This window comes from Nanorana parkeri, unplaced genomic scaffold (assembly GCF_000935625.1).
Source record: "Nanorana parkeri isolate BGI_ZX_2015 unplaced genomic scaffold, ASM93562v1 scaffold262, whole genome shotgun sequence".
Taxonomy (NCBI): domain Eukaryota; kingdom Metazoa; phylum Chordata; class Amphibia; order Anura; family Dicroglossidae; genus Nanorana; species Nanorana parkeri.
Genome location: NW_017306530.1, coordinates 1,066,538 through 1,086,775, shown reverse-complemented (window position 1 = coordinate 1,086,775; position 20,238 = coordinate 1,066,538). Strand labels below are relative to the sequence as shown.

The 20,238-nt window shown below is 40.6% G+C and overlaps 1 protein-coding gene across 7 annotated transcripts in view; it reads right to left on the bottom strand.

Annotated features, from left to right (window-relative positions):
• The window catches only part of ARHGEF7 (Rho guanine nucleotide exchange factor 7), a 137,309-nt gene that overhangs the window by 96,870 nt on the left and 20,201 nt on the right, over nucleotides 1-20,238 (bottom strand). For 6 of the 7 annotated variants that reach the window (XM_018557012.1, XM_018557009.1, XM_018557011.1 and 3 more), the window contains 2 exons: nucleotides 6,618-6,702; nucleotides 937-1,067 (listed from right to left, as the gene is read on the bottom strand). In XM_018557012.1, the coding sequence (XP_018412514.1) occupies nucleotides 937-1,067; nucleotides 6,618-6,702 (216 nt within the window). Of the gene's footprint in view, nucleotides 1-936; nucleotides 1,068-6,617; nucleotides 6,703-7,701; nucleotides 7,729-10,337; nucleotides 10,374-20,238 lie in introns of all 7 variants that reach the window. The other variant, XM_018557013.1, reaches the window with a different exon arrangement.

Sequence of the window (20,238 nt, the reverse complement as noted above, 5' to 3'; positions counted from 1 at the left end):
TTTAAACACACACACACACACACACACACACACACACACACACATATATATATATACACATACAGTATATATACACATACATACATAGGTGCGGGTGTGCCTGCAGGAGTGGCAATGCTGGTGGGGGGCCCGGGGACCACCAACATTTTCTGACTCAGGGTTCCATCACAGCTCATTTTAAAAAAAACTAAATACCACACTAACATATTCAACCCCAGATGTGACCCCCACATGCAGTTTTGCATATGACATGAATAGAATTAGGGATGTCCCGATACCGATGCTAGCATCAGAATCAGGCCCGATAAAGGGTAGGGGATGTACATGTACTTGGGCCTGAAAAAGTGGCATCGGGACATCCCTAACTAGAATGATTTATATAAACAACTAAACATGTCCAAAGACATACTCTTGCTTAAATTGGCCTAGTATGTATGAGAAATAGGGACCTTAGATTGCAAGCTCCTTGATGGCAGGGACTGATGTGAATGTGCAAATATGTGAAGCGCTGTGTAAATTGTCAGCGCTATATAAATACCTGTAATAAATAAATGAATGATGACAAACTACTAAATCTTTAACCTGCGCACTAATTTGATAAACGTAATAATAAAAAGTCTTCAAATGTACATATCTGCATAATGTCAGTAAATAATTGCAAGACCTATTAGTTCCCCAAGGATGAGAACACACAATTGAATTAAGAGATCCCCATGCCTCATCTATCAGGAAAAACCTATCTATGCTCATAAGATGGAGAAATCCGGTAAAGTGTTAGAAGTAAAAACTGGAAAATGAAGTCTCAGTAACTACTGATTTGTACTGCGGTACAATAAAAAAAAGAATAGTAATACGCACACAAAAAAAAGGTATGTGCAATAATCAGCCCAGTATTTCAACATGCACAAGGCAGGAAAACATATATAAATTACTTACCAGGCTTCGGTATTGACTCTGCAATAATTTTGATGAGCGGCTTAGAATAGACTGGGACCCAAGGGAATCAAAGGACTTTATCCGATGTGAAGACGAACGGACACACACAGAATCACTTCCCAAGCCAATATCTAGAAACCACACAACGCATTTATTTTACATTACAAACTTAAAGATCAGTAATGCTGAAGAGTTAACTTATCAGAAAGTTCCTGCAGTAAAAATGAAACACAAGGAAAGATTTATCAACTCAAAAATAGGACAAAGGTAAATAGAAACATAGGCTACACTGCACACCATCTTCTAATGCTAACTGCCTGGCTGTCATGTTGCCTAGTTTTAATACTTTCTGGATCCCTTCAGCCCATGACACACTGCACGCAAAGCAACGCGGAGCAAAGCGAAGCTGCAAGGCGCAGACCTGAGCGCAGCCAGATGAAAAAGACTTCTGCTTCAATCGGCTCATGTGTAACAACTCAATGGACTTTGCATCCTGACACGTGGGTTTATACTCGCAAGCTGATTGGCTGAAGATGGAATTTTTCATCTCGGGCACGCTCAGCTGTGCTAGGTCTCACAAGCTTATGCGCCGGATCGAAAATTGCAAAACACACTGCATGTGAAGGTCTGAGCGCCGCTGCTTCCGTTTGCTGCGTGCTGCTTCCCATGCAGTATGTCACAGGTTTTACTCAGAAAATATATGCAGCCAGGGAACTAGCATTTTCTCAGTAACAATGACCGCCTTCATGTTGCCTTTATGAACGTTCTCCTTTAAAATGAAACCTATACCTGGCATTGACAATTGCTGCATATCCAGCTTTCGTAATCTTCCAGCTTAAAGGTTAATAAGCCACCAACACTAAATAAGAGTGCAGATGGTGCCGCTAAGACTTCTGATCTTCATAACTTTTCTGGGTCAGGTGACTCAAAGTACTGCAGCCAGAAGATGTTCAGCCAGAAAGCCAGGGAACTAGCATTTTAAGAAATGAGGTAAACAACAGCAACCTGCACCCTTTTTTCAGCACAGGTTTCTGGATAGAGTGGTGAGGAGCAAGAAGCTGTCTGTGCCTACATAGTAGAGCATTCCTTTCACTTCCTGTCCCAGAGACAAAAGAGGAAATGAGAGGAAATCTCTTCACATTAAGTTGAAATCCTGACATCTTTTAGAATAGCCCAAACTGGATTTTTCTGCCAGAGTGCCCAATAACAAAAGAGGCCATTGGGTGGATATCATCTTTAAGAGTAACGCTACTGTTATTGGTCGCTATTAAAACGTTTTTGGTTAAAAAAAAAAAAAATTGTAAAAACAAGGTTATAAAGTAAAAGGAAAATGTATCTAATGGTACACAAACAAAACAACAGACAGGGATTGTAAACCTTTCCTCCTATCAAAAACTAAAAAAAATGTTTTGGTAAAAGACACACTTTTGATATGAAAGGATTAATAATAAATGGGTTGTCAAAGCTGGTAAGAAAAGGAAGGGTTAAGAAAATGGAAGTGCGTAAATAGTCAGATATGGCCAATGTTCTCCTAGATTGGTGATGAACAGGATGTCTGTTTTCCACCACTGCCATGACTTGCATACTCATTGTTCATTACTACCGGTTAGAAAATGCTACTTGAAAAGGGAAGCAGCTGGAAAACAATTCAGAATAAAACAGGCATATGAGATGGATATGAGATGGAGAAGAAAAAAAAAGAAGAAATAAAACAGCCCTATTGCAAACATTCTACCAATAAAGCAGGCACACGGCCAGACTTCCTGGGCATGTTTGTAATGTATTATACTTGCAAATGAATCTTACACTCATACAGGATGAAACTAGTCTATCATTTAGAAAGACGTAAAAGAGAACTATGGTGTAAGTGTTTTTACCCATAGTTCTCTTAAGGGTCACAGGAGGACATATACTAGCATCCTCCCGTGACACAAAGCTCAGTATAACGCAAGCTACAGCTCGTGGTATCCTGAGACCGTCGCAGCCGAGACGGATCCCGACATCACTGTCGAGATCCACCCAGCTGCGTGAGTGACAGCTGGCTCTGCCTATCTAGAGGCAGAGCAAGCTGTACCCTCCCCCGTCCGTTCCACCAGTCAGTGCTGGAGGTTCGGAGCGGGGAATCCCTGCGGGGAATGATGACTGACAGTCACGGCTCTCTGCACGAGATGATCGAGAAGTGAGCAAGCGACGGTATGTGTTCGCTCACTTCCCAATCTATAGAGCCGACCTGTGACAGTTTCATTGTCACACATCGGCTCAAACTATGAGGATGAGTGATTTTCACTCACCTCATAGATCTCCTTTAAGGATAGTACAAAAATAAAATGTTTATAAATTACAATAATTTACTACAGATTATATCAAAAGTATTTTTTTAAACAGTCCAAATCACTTAAAGCAGCAAGATAAAAGTTAGCTGCAATAATCATGTTAAAGATTTTAGCCATTCTTGCCACTCGCAAACTGCTGGACTGCATAGCAAGAAAAGTGCATATTTCCTGTATCAGCTTAAAGCGTATCTAAAACCAAACCTCTTTTTTTTGTAGTGTTGGGTACAATAGAAGAGAGTTAAGACCCCCATCAGGATTGTATTTGTTGTCTGTGTCTGGAGATTTCCATTCAATTCCTGTTTCAGGCACGGCAGGAAGAAGAGATCTTTTCATAGTGAGTGGATATTATCACTAAAGGTGGTCATACACTGTGCAAATTTCAGCCAGTTGTTGAAAAACCCGCCGAAATTTGCACTGTGGGTGCTGCTATTGGAACCTTTTTGGCTGGCTTTCCTTGATCAGCTGAGCAAAGGAGCCACTGTCAAAATATAAAAGAGACAGCATGAATTCCTCGATCAGTGTACAAAGTGCAGATGGAGGAGTCTGCTCTATTTTTTTAATACAGCCCGCGGGTTGAATGAAAAAAATAGAGCAGGGTATGGCCAGTTTTAAACCAGGGGTCACAAACTCAATTCACTTGGTGAGCACTGAAAAAAACTATCTTCTCTCATGGGGACCGCTTGCCAAATGTAATTCTTCAAAATAAATTGTAACTATATACCATACCAGTGTTAATGTCTGCATGTGTTTATATTGTCAGTATATGTGTTTATGATGGTTTCTTTGTATGCAATGTCATTTCTTTTTTTTGTGATAGTTTGTGTGTGTGAATTGTCAGGATGCAAGTAGATGGAGAGACCCTCCGCACTCCTCACAGCAGTCCCGGCCAGATATGAAAAAAGTGGTGCTTGCAGTGATGAGATACCACGGATGGCGCCGTGCAAACACAGGAAAGTCAGGAAATCACCAGCACTCAGTAGTAAAGATAAATATGTCCCTTTTATTGGACAGAAAGCGTCACAGACATCCAAATAAACCGACGTTTCGGGACCGCGCAGGGTCCCTTCCTCAAGGCAGAAAGATGTGACCTCACATCTTTCTGCCTTGAGGAATGTGACCTCAGATCTTTCTGCCTTGAGGAAGGGACCCTGCGCGGTCCCGAAACGTCGGTTTATTTGGATGTCTGTGACGCTTTCTGTCCAATAAAAGGGACATATTTATCTTTACTACTGAGTGCTGGTGATTTCCTGACTTTCCTGAATTGTCAGGATTTCTGTGAGTGATGTCGGAATGTGTGTTAATGTTTTGTTGTTAGTCATATCAGTATGTATACATGTATGTGTGTGTGCAGTGTCAGTATATTTTTTTTTGCAGGGAGGGGGCACATTCCCTGGTGGTTCAGTGATTGATTAGTATGGTCTGCACCTTTGGCTGGTGCAGACCTTACTAATCCTCCTTTCTTGAGGCCGGTGCTCAGCGAAGGCTGTCAGAGCGCACAGATGCAGACTGTCTGGCTGCTCCCTCAAGTCAGGTCTGTGGTCTGTGACTGCATGCCTCAGTTGTCAGCCGGCAGCATGGTACCGGTTCGCGGGCCGAAATTGGCCCACAGGCTGGTACTTTGAGACCCCTATCTTAGACAGTTATCACCAGAACAAGTGTCATATTGGAAGATTTTGGACTCCCCCCAAAAAATCTTCCAATAGTCACCAAGACCTAAGGGGTTAATGTCAGCCACAGGGGCTAACACAGAGAGAACAATACAAATTTGACAGAGGTTTTAATGCTTCCACACTCCATCCAGAACAAAAAAAATGTTTGGGCTTTACATACACTAACTGCTTCCTGTGCCTGCTCTTTGATCAGTGATTAGTGTGTTGAGCAGGAAGATACAAGGTCGAAAAACTAAATATTTTTGTTACCTGCCTGTGAAGTTCAAGGAGTGTGTAGGTCACAAGGGTATTTATACTTTGCAAATGGCAACTAAGAGATTTTAGCACTAATTTTTTCTAGCACAAAAAAGATAACTACTTTTTTAAAATGACAACACATTTTATTTCCTTGAATTTATGCAATAAAACTATCCTTTACGCTATTCCACACATTACACCATGGAAAAGTATGACAGAACTTGCTCCACAGCATGCACTTTGTGTACACAGGCTTTTATTGGTGTGAGAACAGGTTTTCTCCTCATACAAGTCAATGAGATTAGAAAGGGAGATCAAAGCAGCACAGAGCTAGGTCATAAGCATTTCAAATTGATCTCACCTGAAATGATGCTGCATTTGCCTAGCTACCTAAAGCTGGCCCCGCTGGCTCTCAAAACACCTGAACAATCTGATTGGTTGCAGGCATTGTTCAGGTGTTTTGAGAGCCAGCGGGGCCGACTAGCAAGATACTGAAGCTTGGCCCAGTGGGAGATTCCTCCATCCACACAGTTTAGCGTAGATGGAGGAATCTGTTGCACTTTTTCCATCTGACCATAGAAAATCTGCAGATCATCTATAGGTGTATGGCCAGCTTAAGCCTCAGCTTCCCTTTTTTTTTTTTTCTTTGTGAAGATCTTATTGTTATGAACAAAATGTTATTGTCATGTTAGACAAACTAATTGACAAAATCCCATTATCAGATAAAGTACAAATGGAAAAAGACCTTCCCTACATGTGGCATTCTTAAGGTGCCCATACACCTTACAATTTATCTGCAGATTTTCTGTGGTCAGATGGAAAAAGTGCAACAGATTGGCCCAGGTGGAGATTACTCCATCCACACAGTTAAGTGTAGATGGAGGAATCTGTTGCACCTTTTCCATCTGACCACAGAAAATCTGCAGATAATTGTAAGGTGTATGGCCAGCTTTAGACTGGACAGTTATTAGGCTCATGCATATACCTGAATCTCAGTGTCTGGATTATGTCTGCACCCACAGCAAGAAGAAGACTGAGAAGAAGAAAACATTTTTAACTAAGCCCACTATCATTTCTTCATATATAGATGTCCTGGGATCCAGACGTTGGATAAATGCATGAGAAACGTAAAGAGGACCTTTACCCATATCTTTGGAATGACAACAAGCACACCTTTAGAAAGGTTTAGTAATGACAATCTACAAACAGATACTTCTAGATAATTGCCGACTTTCTTTAAAATATGCAAAAACGTACTACACAAAACACACCGAAAAAGCACAAATGCAGGCTTAGTAATATGTAGAGGCAAAATAACTGTGAATCAGTATTAGGCTGACAAATCCAGTCTTAAATAAGCAGTCACTAGAAGAGATTCCTTCATACAAGACACACTTAAACCCACTATGATGAGCTTCTTCTTGACAGATTGTGTACATACCTGCTGTGACTTTATTCAGGAGAACAAGGGAATTCAGCACCTTGTTAAAGTTCTGTCCTTGATACAAGTCATTGGCTTCAAACGTCTGAAATACAGAACACATTCAAAATGGTCATCTATCAAGCACAACATGGTTTTGGGTTTCAAATATTTAGGCCATTACAGCACCACACAAGCTTCCACTGACGATACCTCTCTGTGTCTTATTTGTTTGATTACCTGTTATGTCTAAATACTCAAAAATTATTGAAAGAAAAAAAAAACTTTTTTGTGATCAAGAGTAAAGAAAGCTGACAACAGCTTAAACTGTGCGAAGCAATGAATCACTCAACAGCGAATGTGTACTTCAAGTGACACTAAACTCAGGAGTTACATTTTAAAAATACATTCAAGTACCTTATTAACAAAAATGTATCTTATTTGTATATCACTCAGCTGTAGATCCACACATCATCTCCAAACTCACTCCTGTGATGGACTACAATCTCATGTTTAATTTACTAATTTGTATTGAAATTGTAGTTCATCACCAGAGTGAGCTTGGAGTGGTGGTTACAACACACACAGGGACCATGGGAAACAGAGGTAGCCACTGGGGTCATGTCAGGTAAATAGACACCAAATATGTCAAGCTTTATAATTGCGTGCGCCCGTGAAATCGCAAAAACTACCATGCCTAAAATTGGCCATAGACGATGCTTTAACCGTTTATCAATTTAGTGTTATCAGTAATTGATTGCTCTAGACTTATTGCCCTCACTCCAGCGTTTGTGGCGATATATAACATGTGTGGTGTAATTGTTGTTTTCGCACATAGGCGCACCCAACGCGTATTTACGTTTATAAGTGGGGGCGGGGGACTTAAAAACTTTTTTTGTTGTTCGTCTCAGTATACCGCGAGCTGTATACTGAGCTTAGTGTAACGGGAGGACGCTAGTTTGTGTCCTCCCGTTACCCCAAGGAGAACTATGGGGAAAAACACTGACCCCATAGTTCTCCTTTAACTTGATTGCTATCACATAGGGGGATAACAAGCCCCCTATGCGATAGCCAATATACACAGACAGGTCCTCTTTATGGAGACATCAGGGGTCTCCAAGACCCCTGTCACCTTGGGACCCCCAAATAAGCTGATGAAGCAGGCTTCTGCTTCACCAGCTTCTTCTCTGGCTCTCAGCCAGAAAAATGACAGCTAAAGGCGGAAGTGATGTAATATACAGCGCTTCTGCCTTTAGACAGAGAGAGAAGGGGGAGAGATCAGCGTTGGGGGAAATGCTGATCTCTCCTCCTTCTCAGTACGGGCAGTCGCTGTCCCGGCAGCAACGGGGGAGCGTGGCAGCAGAGGGAGGGGGGGCCTTTTGCACGGTCATACAAGCGATCGACCAGCTATAGAGCCGGCCAAACGCTTGTATATAACAGCCAGTAACGGCTGTTTAGATTCCTGGCAGGTCCTGTTCGCACGCGCACGCTACCAGGAAGTAAATCACGTACATGTACGTCCACCCACCGGAAAGCATCCGCCCCTAAATTTTACAATGGGTGAACGACAAGGGGTTAATAGAGGCAAAAACAAAGTTCTTAGTATATTTTCATTTAAAGTAAAATGTAATACCACAATATGGCCACTAGGTGCAGCTGAGGAGCAAAGAAAATTAATATTTCTTATGCCTCTCTACTCCATCTACTGGCTATATCATGGTATTACATTCAACCTGAAAAACGATGCCAAGAACATTCCTTTTTTTCTTTATTCTCGCAGAACAAACGTTCACAAAAGATTTAATGGGCAAGTAGCTCTGCAAAAGCCTCTAAATCTTAAAAAGAGAAAACAAATAGATGGGATATTCTATAAAACCAAGTTTAAACACCTGCCCTCGTGTCTCACCAACAGCTCATATTTTATATAGATTCTAACAGGTAGATAATTTTGCTGAGACAGTAGTCACTCCAACTGTGCATATATAATCTACAAAGCATGAACCAAAATAAATTAATAACATGAACACACATGCTATTCCCATGTGATTGCCATTGTCAGTTCTCACTTGCTCTCATTGCTGGGAATAAAGATTATGCAAAATAACAGCGTTGTGAATTCAGCCTATAAAGAGATGCAGTGTGGTGGTGTTGAGCTGTAGAGATAGAACAGTTGCAATCTAGTGTTTTGTATCCTTACAGGATATTGTATAAAAATTGCCATTTCCTACAGAAACCGGCTAGATTCCTACAGACTGAAAACATAGACTCTGTTTCTGCTAGATTATAACTCCACTACACCACATCTCTTTACCGGCTGAACTCCATATGCTACTATTTCAGTATTACAATATGAAGGCTGAAGACAACAAAGAACGATGGACCAGAAATATAGAAGGAAAAAGCAAACACGAAAACCACTAAACCTTCATGGTGGATTTTCGCATTAGAGATGCTGTTCCTTAAATCCCATCCAGCAACAAAATGAATAACAGGATGTTCCAGCTTTTCTGTATGCTTCCTGTCTCATAAGCAGGCATGCAGAGATACCTTGCTTGGAACAATGCGATTGGTGGAATGAGTCTACCCCAATCTGTAAGATTGGCCCCTTAAGACTGAATGGAAACTCAGCTAGACCAGTAGATAGTAACATGTGACTTTCCAATGTACACACAGTCTTCACTTCCCCTCAAAAATAGGAGGAAATGTAGGTATAGAAAAAAAATGTTCAGTCTCTATTAGGATTCCACAGCTACAGGAGCAGCCGGTCCCTCGGAAATGGGAAGTATTACTAGAACTAATTCATGAAACAAAGACAGGAACAGAGACTGGAGCAAGGACAAAGACATAAAAGGAAGTCAGCGTCTCAATAGAAATGTAATCAAAAGTATTTGATGACAGCCAGCTCCGTATCTAAAACAAGCAAACACATGGCTATTTTTAAGACTCTGGTAACTAGCTGGCAATGAGTAATTGCATTTGTTTTATACATCCTGTAATGGAGAGATTGTAATACTCCAACTAGTTCAAAGTGCCCCACCAATTAGAGAACCTGTTCATACACAGAATGTGCTGAAGCAGCACTGCATTTATTATTACCAACAGTGTTGGCATATGCATTTTCCAAAACAGGCAAATCTTAACATAAGCGCGGACTTCGTGTGTTTGCAGCTATTACTATAGCCTGGAACGTGTGGAATCCGCTTGTGAAGTCGCACTCTTTGTCGGACGTGCGTTTTCATACTGCAAAGATGCCGCCCTAGTGTGAACAATGTACACTGAAATGCATTTTATTTTTAATGTTTAGCGTGTTTCCAAGCATATGAATACGTGCGATAAATCGCTCGTGTGAATGGAGCCTAATATTAAATGTTTAAGAGCGATTAACGATAAAAAAATTTCTGCACTAGGCACCTCTGTCTGCATCTCTAGGTCACTTTTTGAAAAGCCTACTATTGGAGCAACTAAAGAAAAATCTCCATCAATTAGACTCTAAAGACATCTCATAGAAAAGCTGACTAATACACTTTGCATTATTGTTAAAGCAACTGTAAATGGAACCCATGTGATCTATATCTTAGCAATGTTTATCCACCGGTAAAGCATGCCAAAGAAAAAAAATTACATTTTAAAAATGTTTTTAAAAGGTACCATTTTTACCTCCTTTTCTTTGCGGTCAAGTGACCGTTGCATCGTTTCTTCTACGCCTATCTGTTGGGACTGTAGGTAGATCTTAAATAATGCTTGGTGCCATGGAGGGGGGCTTGGCAGAAAAATGGACTTTAGTCATTACAGGCACACCCTGCGCTTGCACGGCATCCTGTAACGCCTACTAGCAATCCTAGGAACACAACCTGACCACACCAACATAGATCTGCTTCCATGCTTGGTGTAGTCAGTTTGCAACAGGAACTAAAGGGAACTGGCAGGATCACCAGTTACATGCAAAGCAGGCTTTTTAGGTATGTAAACGAGACATTACGTATTCTATAAAATGGTTGCTTTAAATGGCATACTAAAAATTGGCATAATATACCTGACATTAGTCCCAATTAGCCTCCAATTATATATTACGCTATCATCATCCTACACTTATTCGTTGTCTCTGATACATTCATCAGTATACGTTTAATTGCTTGTGTTATCTATATACTACATAGGTGATAGGATGGAGGACTCTACAGGTTTCTTGGATGTATGCTTCGCTTCTCCAGAAGTATAACTGAGGCTTATTTACCAAAAACAAGAATAGAATCTGCCAAAGTGTGGCCATTAGCTCTCCTGGGCGAGTGCACGAACACAACCAGAAGAGGCCATTGCTCGCCCAGGAGAGCAGCAAACAGATAATTATTTGATAGCAGTGTTGTATTTTTTGTTTTATCAGAACTATAGATGGCAAAGGCAACAAGTACAATGTGAGGGCTGCACATACAGTGGACCACAAAAAAGAAAATTATCCAGACGAAGAAATACTATTCCGTTGTTATAGTTTGTCATCTACTGAAGCTGAATTAGTTGTTCAGGCTCATAATGATGTTTAGGAAAGATCTTCAACATGTGACAGAGGTTTCTGGTATTGTAAATGATACATGGGTGACCAGTGGTAACTGGTGGAACACAGCAAAAACACTTGGCTTTAAGAGATAGTTTTCACAATTGTTGGTGTACAGCCTTGGTCATGTAGGAAGAATCCCTATACTGTACAGCAAACGATCATGTTGGGTTAGTTCTAATGTGTTTATTTTTGCTCCGTGCTGCCAGTGATGTTCTAAGTAAATGAATGTCTTTAGAGATGTAAATTTACAACCGTGAATGCGAGGAATACAGTTCTATTGTACTCTGTTATACATTGTTATAAACCTGCCAACTCCCTAAATTGGATCTGGCACAAAGTTTTCATATGATATTCACACAGCTTTAACAGGTGAGGCTTACAATAGACCAATACTGTGGGAATATAACTCACAAAGCTTATGTAGACTGATCTGAGTCACTATTCAGCTATTGTTCAGCCAATGGAAAGCATTTAGTCTAAAGAAACATCTTTTCATGCTTTTTAGTACTGGAGGCTGTACATGAAGACACTGTTTTGTATGCAGCAAACATGGCAAAAACTTGGCCACTGCAGTTAAATCTTATGGCTAGCACATCTGCCTTGCAGCACTGGAGGTCCCTGGTTCGAATCCTGGGCAAGACACTATCTGCAAGGAGTTTGCATGTTCTCCCTGTGAACATGCAAATTGGCCCTCCTATGTGTGCATGTGAGATAGGGACAAGTCTTTAGATATGGTGGCTGCATTTGTTTTTTCCTCTTAATTTCTACCTTTACCTGGTGATTCTGCCTCTAACACACTTCCTGTTCCAGAGTGACAACACTCACTCACTCATTGTACTGCACTGTATCTATGGAGAACAGCTGCCGGTCCCCCTAGGACAAAACGAGAGAATGCCTTCCCTCTTCTCTGTAACATAGGGGGGAGGTGTTATGTAGGTCAAAGACATAGATGAGAACAATGCTAATTGATAACAGTAAATAATGCTACCCATACACAGAAGAGGTCATCTGAAAAAATGACAGGCACTGAGAAAATGATACAAAAGGAAGGATTGGCACCTTTGTACAGTGAACCTCCAACACATTGGAACATTTTTGTAAGTGTCAGAATAAAAAAAATGTGGCTCATAGGGGTATCTCTTAAGCTCGAGCTTAACCTAATTGCTTCATTAGGTTGTGATCAAACTGATTAGGCAGCCAAAGTGCCACATTTGTGGGCATTGTATCTCAACTTTCAAATCTAAACTCATATTTTTGTGTGTACAAAATGGAAAAAATGTCTTTGTCCAACCAATATTGCTCCTGATTGTGAAGGACCCCATTCTACTGAATAAATGGAGAAATACAAGCTAGAGGATCAAGATGAAGATTCAGGATCTTGCTTTTCAATGCAGCAGTGTGAAGGGCCTGAAGCACAACAATGGAATTTCTTATGTCTGTGCATTTTGTCTCCACTTATCTACTACGTTAGATTCTATGTTAGCTCTAGTAATGAATTTCTTTAATAATTGTTGATCAGCATTGAATCATCATGTGCCAAGCAAAACATTTTCATGTGTTGATCAAATGGAATATCTGGTGAAAAGCTCAGTGCCAGTGACCAAGGAAGTCAGGATTTATTTTTGTAGTACATTAACCAAAAGCTCTTCCACAATGAATTAATATCTTAACCCTAATGTACTGAGGTTTTCTGTGGAAACAAAATACATGGTTTGGCATTGGATCTTAACCAAGGGCCTTAAATTCATCATCTCTAGTGATGGGCTCGGGCATGTTTGCAAGAGCCTCGTGCTGAGCCCGCCAGGAAGCCGTCAGCGCGCAGGGCCAATCACAGGCACTGAGACATGTTCCCGGTCCACAGCTGCAGAGATCGGGAAATGTCTCAGTACCTGTGATTGGCCCTGCGCGCTGACGGCTTCCTGGCGGGCTCGGCACGAGGCGCTTGCGAACACGCCCGAGCTCATCACTAATCATCTCCACTTCAGCTGGACTATGAGGCCATCTAGCATGAATGAAGGTCTAACCTTTCCATTTCATGTTATTTTTCACTATTGTATTCATCTTTAGAACCTACGATACAGAAAGTATAATTAATTAAACATTCATCCTGACAATTAACCTATCATTAGAAAAATACAAGCCACCTACTACCTCTGGTTTCAATACTTTGTGTCACTGATGCAGAACATGCAGCATGTGAAGTCAGAACTGATCTGCATTTGTGGTCTGTAACCTAAAGTATTGAAGCTTAGAGGATTACCATAACAGTCAGGGTGCCTGCAATTTCAGGAGAGGTCAGGCATGACAGAGCTCATGGTTTTCACATCACCTATTTAGAGTGTTCCTATGTGTGATGCATTCTTTATTTCTTTAACATAACATGTGTATCGGTTATTCGGCAGAACCTCTTTGTCATAGCCTGTTTTTTCCTATGTCTGAACAGTAGTCAATAAAAAATCACCTGTCTTGATTTCAGAGGGTTAACACACTTGATGAAAATTTTCTGATAAATGTTTGGGTGAACCTGATGACAGAGGAAAGTGTGTTCCAACCTTCAAACACAGTGAAGCAAACTAAAATGCAAATGCAGCTTTGGCTCCCACAAAGATGACGGTTATCGCCCTAAAGTTGGCAGTCAGCCCAGACGCTCTGCCTCACCTTGTACACTCCTAATGAAGCAGAATATGTTCCCTTGCCTCCTAAAAGGTACATTAATCATTTTGTTAAAATACTTCTCAGAATTTTCATACTTGTACCCTTACCATGCAGCCCGTATTGAACTGATCATCTGAAATTAGAGACCTACTGTTTTTCTATCTATACTTTTACCTATAGATGCGCCAACATGATGTTAATGTAAGAACTTCCTATTCCTGCACTGATTTCTCCACTCTCAATGCACCGATTAATACAGTCAGATAGAAATATCTTCTTTCGTTTTGGAGAAAAAGCAAAAAAAACTCCCAGCATGCCGGTAGGTATCAGATGTTCTTGGCCTCTAAAAGAGTTCTTTAAATCGCTTATCTCCTTTTTAGCAAATCTCAAATGGGAATGAAAGTAACACTATACCTTCTGAAACATGGCTTCACAATGGTGACACACTTTGCAGAGTTCAGGATCTACCATATCTGAAACTGCAGATTTTGCAGCATTTATTCTTCCTTCAAAAGCATGACCAATAGGAAGAAAGCTGCAGACTGCTAGCAATGCTTCAACAAGCTTAGTCATAAATATTTCACAGCTATAGACTCCAGTACCAGAATAAATTGCTTCCCATTACAGGCAGTTTTCCAGCACTCATAGAAGATTTCTGATCCCAGCCCCCGGTGAAATCCCAAAGATGTGGATGCAAGCAACTCTCCTGAACCCAATTGCCACAATCTCCTCAAAGAACCCTGCCACCTGGACACATCTCCCATCCCCCAACTATAATGGGAAAAAGGGAAGGATCTTGGGGTAATGTTGAAATTGGCAGCCAGAAGCACACCTGGAAAGAGTCATTGCTAAAATAAGAGAACATCCAAAGCCTATATCTTTTGATGGAAAATCTAAAAGACAGGAATATCCAGAAAAATGCATGCCCAAGTGGTATTCCTAAACCTACAAAAAAAAGAGAGACTTCAGCTTCACAGATACCATTATTCAACAAGTTTCGTAGGAATTTTCATTGTACAGTTAGAGTATACAGTATCGCTGTCTAGGCCCCAAACTCTGGGTCTCATTCACACAAAGGTCAACAGAATCTGCAGGGACCAGCCAAAAACGTGGACACCAGTCATCAGAACTCTTGTTTGACATGGGTTATGTAAATGTTTACTAGCAGGTATTCCAGTGTTGGGTGTAGATTTTAATTAGGCAATAACTGGATGTCTATGAACACTCTTCTCATTCACCACTCTGAGGAGACTGAAATGCTACATAACCCTAAGGGCTTGTTCACACCAAGCGCGGAGCAGATCCAGACCAGAACAGGTGCAGACCGGATCAAAACTGCGTCCAATGTATTCCTATAGTATTTTGACCTCCAGTTCACATCGCAGCGTGCGGATCCAGACCAGATCCAGAGCAGGTGAAAAAACTGCGGCAAGCCCTATTTTACCTGCTCTGGATCTGCTCTTGAACGCATCAAAAACGCAATGCAATGGGAAAAAATAACCATAAAGAAAAAAAACCTCTATGGTCACCTGTCATGACCTAATCTTCCTTTGTCACTTCCTGTCTTTGGAAAAGGTGACCTTGTGAGCTGGAGAGCAAAGGAAAAATGGTGGACCAGTTTTGTGACCCAGAGAGATTCATAAGTATGGTTCAACAGTGCCCTGAGCTATATCACAGCAGACACTTTCAATATAAGAACAATAGAAAGAAGGCTGACCAGTGGAGTTTGATAGCAGGGAGAGTTTTCCCAGGATATAAGGATATGTCCTTGACAGATAAGGAGAGCTGTGGTGAGTACTTCAATGTGATAGAGAGAGATTGCTAGAGAAGTAGAGAGAGAGTTATAGAGAAAGAGAGAGAGTTATAGAGAAAGAGAGAGAGTTATAGAGAGAGAGTTATAGAGAAAGAGAGAGAGTTATAGAGAGAGAGTTATAGAGAAAGAGAGAGAGTTAAAGAGAGAGTGATAGAGAGAGAGTGATAGAGAGAGAGTGTGAGATAGATTCCATCACAAGGAAAACATCACATGCAAACATTCCTACCTAGATATCGACATGCGGGTGTATGAAAAAAACTTGTCTGGGTGTGCACAAAGGTCTGCATATAGAGTCCCAAACTGGCCCTTTGGATCTCTTTCTCTCATCAGTGGGTGCACCTAAAAGCGACGTCTCCTTACAGCACTTTGGCATAGCAGTATAATAACCATCACCAGGAGCATGCCTGCATCCCATGGATCCATGTTGCAACAATTTTACATGTGAAACAAGGTCAAAGGAAGCAGGAAATAATCGGAACAGCTAATGAAAGGTCAGAGGTAAAAGGAAATGACCTCATAACCTTGTTAGCTTCCTGGGGGAAAAAAACCGCATCGTGCATGTGCAGAAACCTGACCGGATCTGGTCTGCATTTGGTGTGAACAAGGCCTTAAGCATATATAAACCCAAAAACACACATTTTATATATTGTAGATTAGCAAAGTGTCATGGCTGCATTAATGAGAAAAATAGAGCAGTGTATGGCCACCCTTACTAGCCACATCACCAGGTAAAAAATTAAATTAAAAGGAAAAAAAAAAAAAAAAGTAATGCAGCCAACCCTAAGAACTGGTAATCTGCAATATTAAATCGATTATGAAAATAATCGTTAGCTGCAGCCCTATGCAATATATTACATTAACCTCTTAAAGGGGACCTTTACCCATATATTTAAAATAACAATATAGACATCTTTAGAAATATTTAGTAATGACAATCTACAAACAGATCCTTATAGATAATTGCCGGCTTTTTATTATTTGCATGCCTTGTTTTTATTTTCCTCCCCAGTCTTCTCACAGGCCTGTTTATACTAGGGGCAGATGAATCCATCTCCCTTTACTTCCTGGAACTCTGGCACATGTGAATAGGACATGTGTCCATGCACATCACCTCAGGGGAGGAAAATGCCTTTCCCTAAAATATCCTGAGATTACAGATAAAATTTCCCAGCAATGCTCTGCTAATGTAACCTTTCCAGGATGCATCACTTGGGCATGATTACATCATTTGTGCCTAAGTGGACCAGGAAGTGGATGAACTGTATTTGTAAGTAAATTAAAAACATGTTGGTTTAACTAATGAAAGTAATATGATTTTATATCAGCATGTAGAGCTGAATTCTGATGTGATTTTTAGTGAAAGGGGGTAAAGGTCCACTTTAAGACCACTGTCACTGGAAAAAGTGTCCTCTTCTAAAATGATGTTTCCCTCACTTTCAGTCCAGGGGAGAGTGGCCACCAGAACAAATGTAATGAATGACCTTAATATGAACAAAGAATATCCAAAAGTTAAAAAAAAAGTTTTTCTTTGATGCACTATTTTTTTTTACTTTGAAATTAATCTAATTTTGGAAGGAAACTGACAGTCTGGCACGGGCACTTAAATTGGAGATTCAGAATACTTATCTAATAGGATATGAATCTAAGATTAACATAGAGGACTTCCCAAATAACCTGCTTTCTAGACTGAATCCACATACTAGAATCAAATCACAAACAATCTATAGCTGCCACAGTAAGGAAGAGCTGTCTAGGCCAACACATGAATTGAGACTGCTAGAAAAAAAGCCAAAGCATGTCTTCCATATACAGAAGTACCGTCCCTCACTGGCCCAAACTCTTAGAATATAGCAAGCCAGGCAACTCAAGTTACCAAAAGGACAACACTAATGACATCAAACTTCACAACTAAGTGGAAGGGTGAGGGAACATTCTACTGTAGAGACCAAATAACAAAAACAGATCATCATAAAAGTTTCCCATTATTGCTGTAGCCATAATCTGCCTCCTAGACTACCATGGTCCACAGCACATATGGCTTCACCCTCTTCCTTCTCAGTTGTCGCCTTACATAACTTGTTCACTTCGATCCAGATTTTGATCCCAAACATTCTATGCATGTACATGGACACCCTCCAAATATTAGTTGTTAGGTAGTTTATGTGTTTTAGTCATACCCATTTTTAACAGGTGCATGAATTCAAGCAATGTCAACTGACAATTACTGAAAATAGAATGGTCTCTCATGAAAGGCCCTTTTCTGTCCCAGCAGGACTGTGCCTCTGTGCACAAAGCTAAATCCATAAAGTTTGAGGAGTTTAGCATGGAGGAACTCAAGGTGTCTGCACATAGCACTGACCTCAACACTTTTAAACACCTTTGGAATGAATTGTAGGGCTGTGCAGCTAACGATTATTTTCATAATCGATTAGTTGCCCGATTATTATTTTTTCAACTAGTCGATTGTTGCATTAACAAAATCTCTCTCTGACCAACTAGCCGATAATGAGAATAGTTGCCAACTATTCTCATAAATCGATTACTATCTATTTATTCGATTAATTGTTGTAGCCCTAATGAATTGAGACACTGAATGCATGCCAGACCTTCAGAACCTGACCTCAAAAATGGATGAATGGGCACATATTCCACAAACATATTCCTAAATCTTATGGAAAGCCTTCCCGGGAAGAGTGATGACTGTTTAGAACACCAGAGGAGGGGTAACCCCATGATAATGCCCGTGTAAATTGGATGCCCAACAAGCCAATAAGTGTGATGATTACATGTCCATAGATTTCTTATCCATAAAGAAGGCAGAGATTGTCTGTCATGTGCTTGCTATTGTCCATTATTATTCAAAAAACAAAATCTACCTAAGGAAGCGCCAGACAACATTATTGGGTTCCTCGGTCTTATCCATTTGGTTCAGTCGAGTTCTGTCCCTATGGTACCTCTTTTAACAACTATGTAGTAGGTAAGCCTGCCACAAAGTCCACCTCTTTTTTTCCTGGAGGCAGTCTTTAGTGGTAGTCTATTAGTGGTCATTGAAGTGTCTCTTTACACTGGTGATTAGTGAAATACTCCTTTACATTGGTGATCAGTGGGGTGGTAAAAGGACCATTGCAAATGCTGCTGCAAAGCACAAAAATCATACCTTGCAGCATGCCGTCTCCTGCACACAATGCCTAGCTTTCCTCAAATGAGGGGAGTGAGAGGTGCAACTCCAGCAGTGAAATGCTCCAGTCGCAGCGCCAGCCCTCTCCTCACTATTGCCCATTCACAAAATGCTTTGCTTTAAATAAAAGTCATTCTGTGTTTGCATAAGAAGAGATGTCACATTCCCGCCCCTTCCCTGAAATTGATCCAATAATCACAGAATGCCTTGAATTTTGTAAATGGGCAATACCGTAGTGAGGAGGAGATGGGTTAGGCAACCAGAGCATTCACTGCTCGAGACACACCTATCCCTCTCCTCACTGCCCAGAAAATGGCATTATGTGCGCAGGACACAGTATGCTGCAAGGTAAGATTGTTATACTTTGCAGAGGCCCTCCACACACAACACCCAACTTTTTAATAATTTACACTCCCAGTGCTATGTGTAAATTATTTTTCCTGGAGTTTGTATTAAAGTGACAGGGCTCCCTAATGCAATGTATATCAAAAGTAGGGGAAAAATGCCCTGAATACAGCTTAGCAGTGCAGCTAATTCAGCAAAAGTAAGCTCATATATTGCCAATGCTGCACTTATTCTGAACACGCCGATTGTTTGTTACATGCTGACCCTGGGGCTTTATTACTTTCTCAGTCAGTGATCCAGGGCAGGTATGCAGATCAAATGTTCTGATTTCACCTTCTATAGAATTATTCCAGGTTATGTAAAAAGTACTAAAGCAGCCAAGAATCTAGTAGCTCTAGTATTCCTTCTATGAGAGGTTTCCTATGAAGACATACAGTAAATATGATACAAACACATAATGTCATTTCACCTGTGCTTTAATCTTCTCTCTACAGCAGCAACCTGTTCTATGATGGTAAATGAGAACTCCCATACACACCATAATAAAAGTACATCTCTAATATCATTGTCATATTTGGAAAGAGCTTCTCTGTACACATCGGGTATGGATGTAATAAGTGTTTGTCTCATAATCTATCAAAGTATCAACAATGTTTTCAGGGACTGATTTTGCCTTCCCAGCATGAGATCTAATAATCCAATACTGAAGCACATGAGTCACACAAGGTTAACTGAGCACATTAGCAAGCTGTCATGCTTTGAGAGTCTAAAACACCTAACAGTGACAATTATTAGCAACAATGACATAAAACCTATCTTTAGAAAAACACAAATTGCGTGTACCTGATGGCTCTGGCTGCAGATAGTTGTAAGCAAGCTTCTCCGTGAGAAGGAAGTGAAAATCCAGGCCACATATGTGGGGGTGTAGGGGAGCAGGAACTGTGTTCTACCTCCTTTCTCCTTTATATTTTGTATCTCAGATGATATGCAACTCACAATATGGAATTCTTATAAACACACCTACCCCTGCCCTACTGGTCTGAAGCAACAAACATAGCTGCTTTTATGCAGCATACACTAAGTGGTCTATTTATAAACA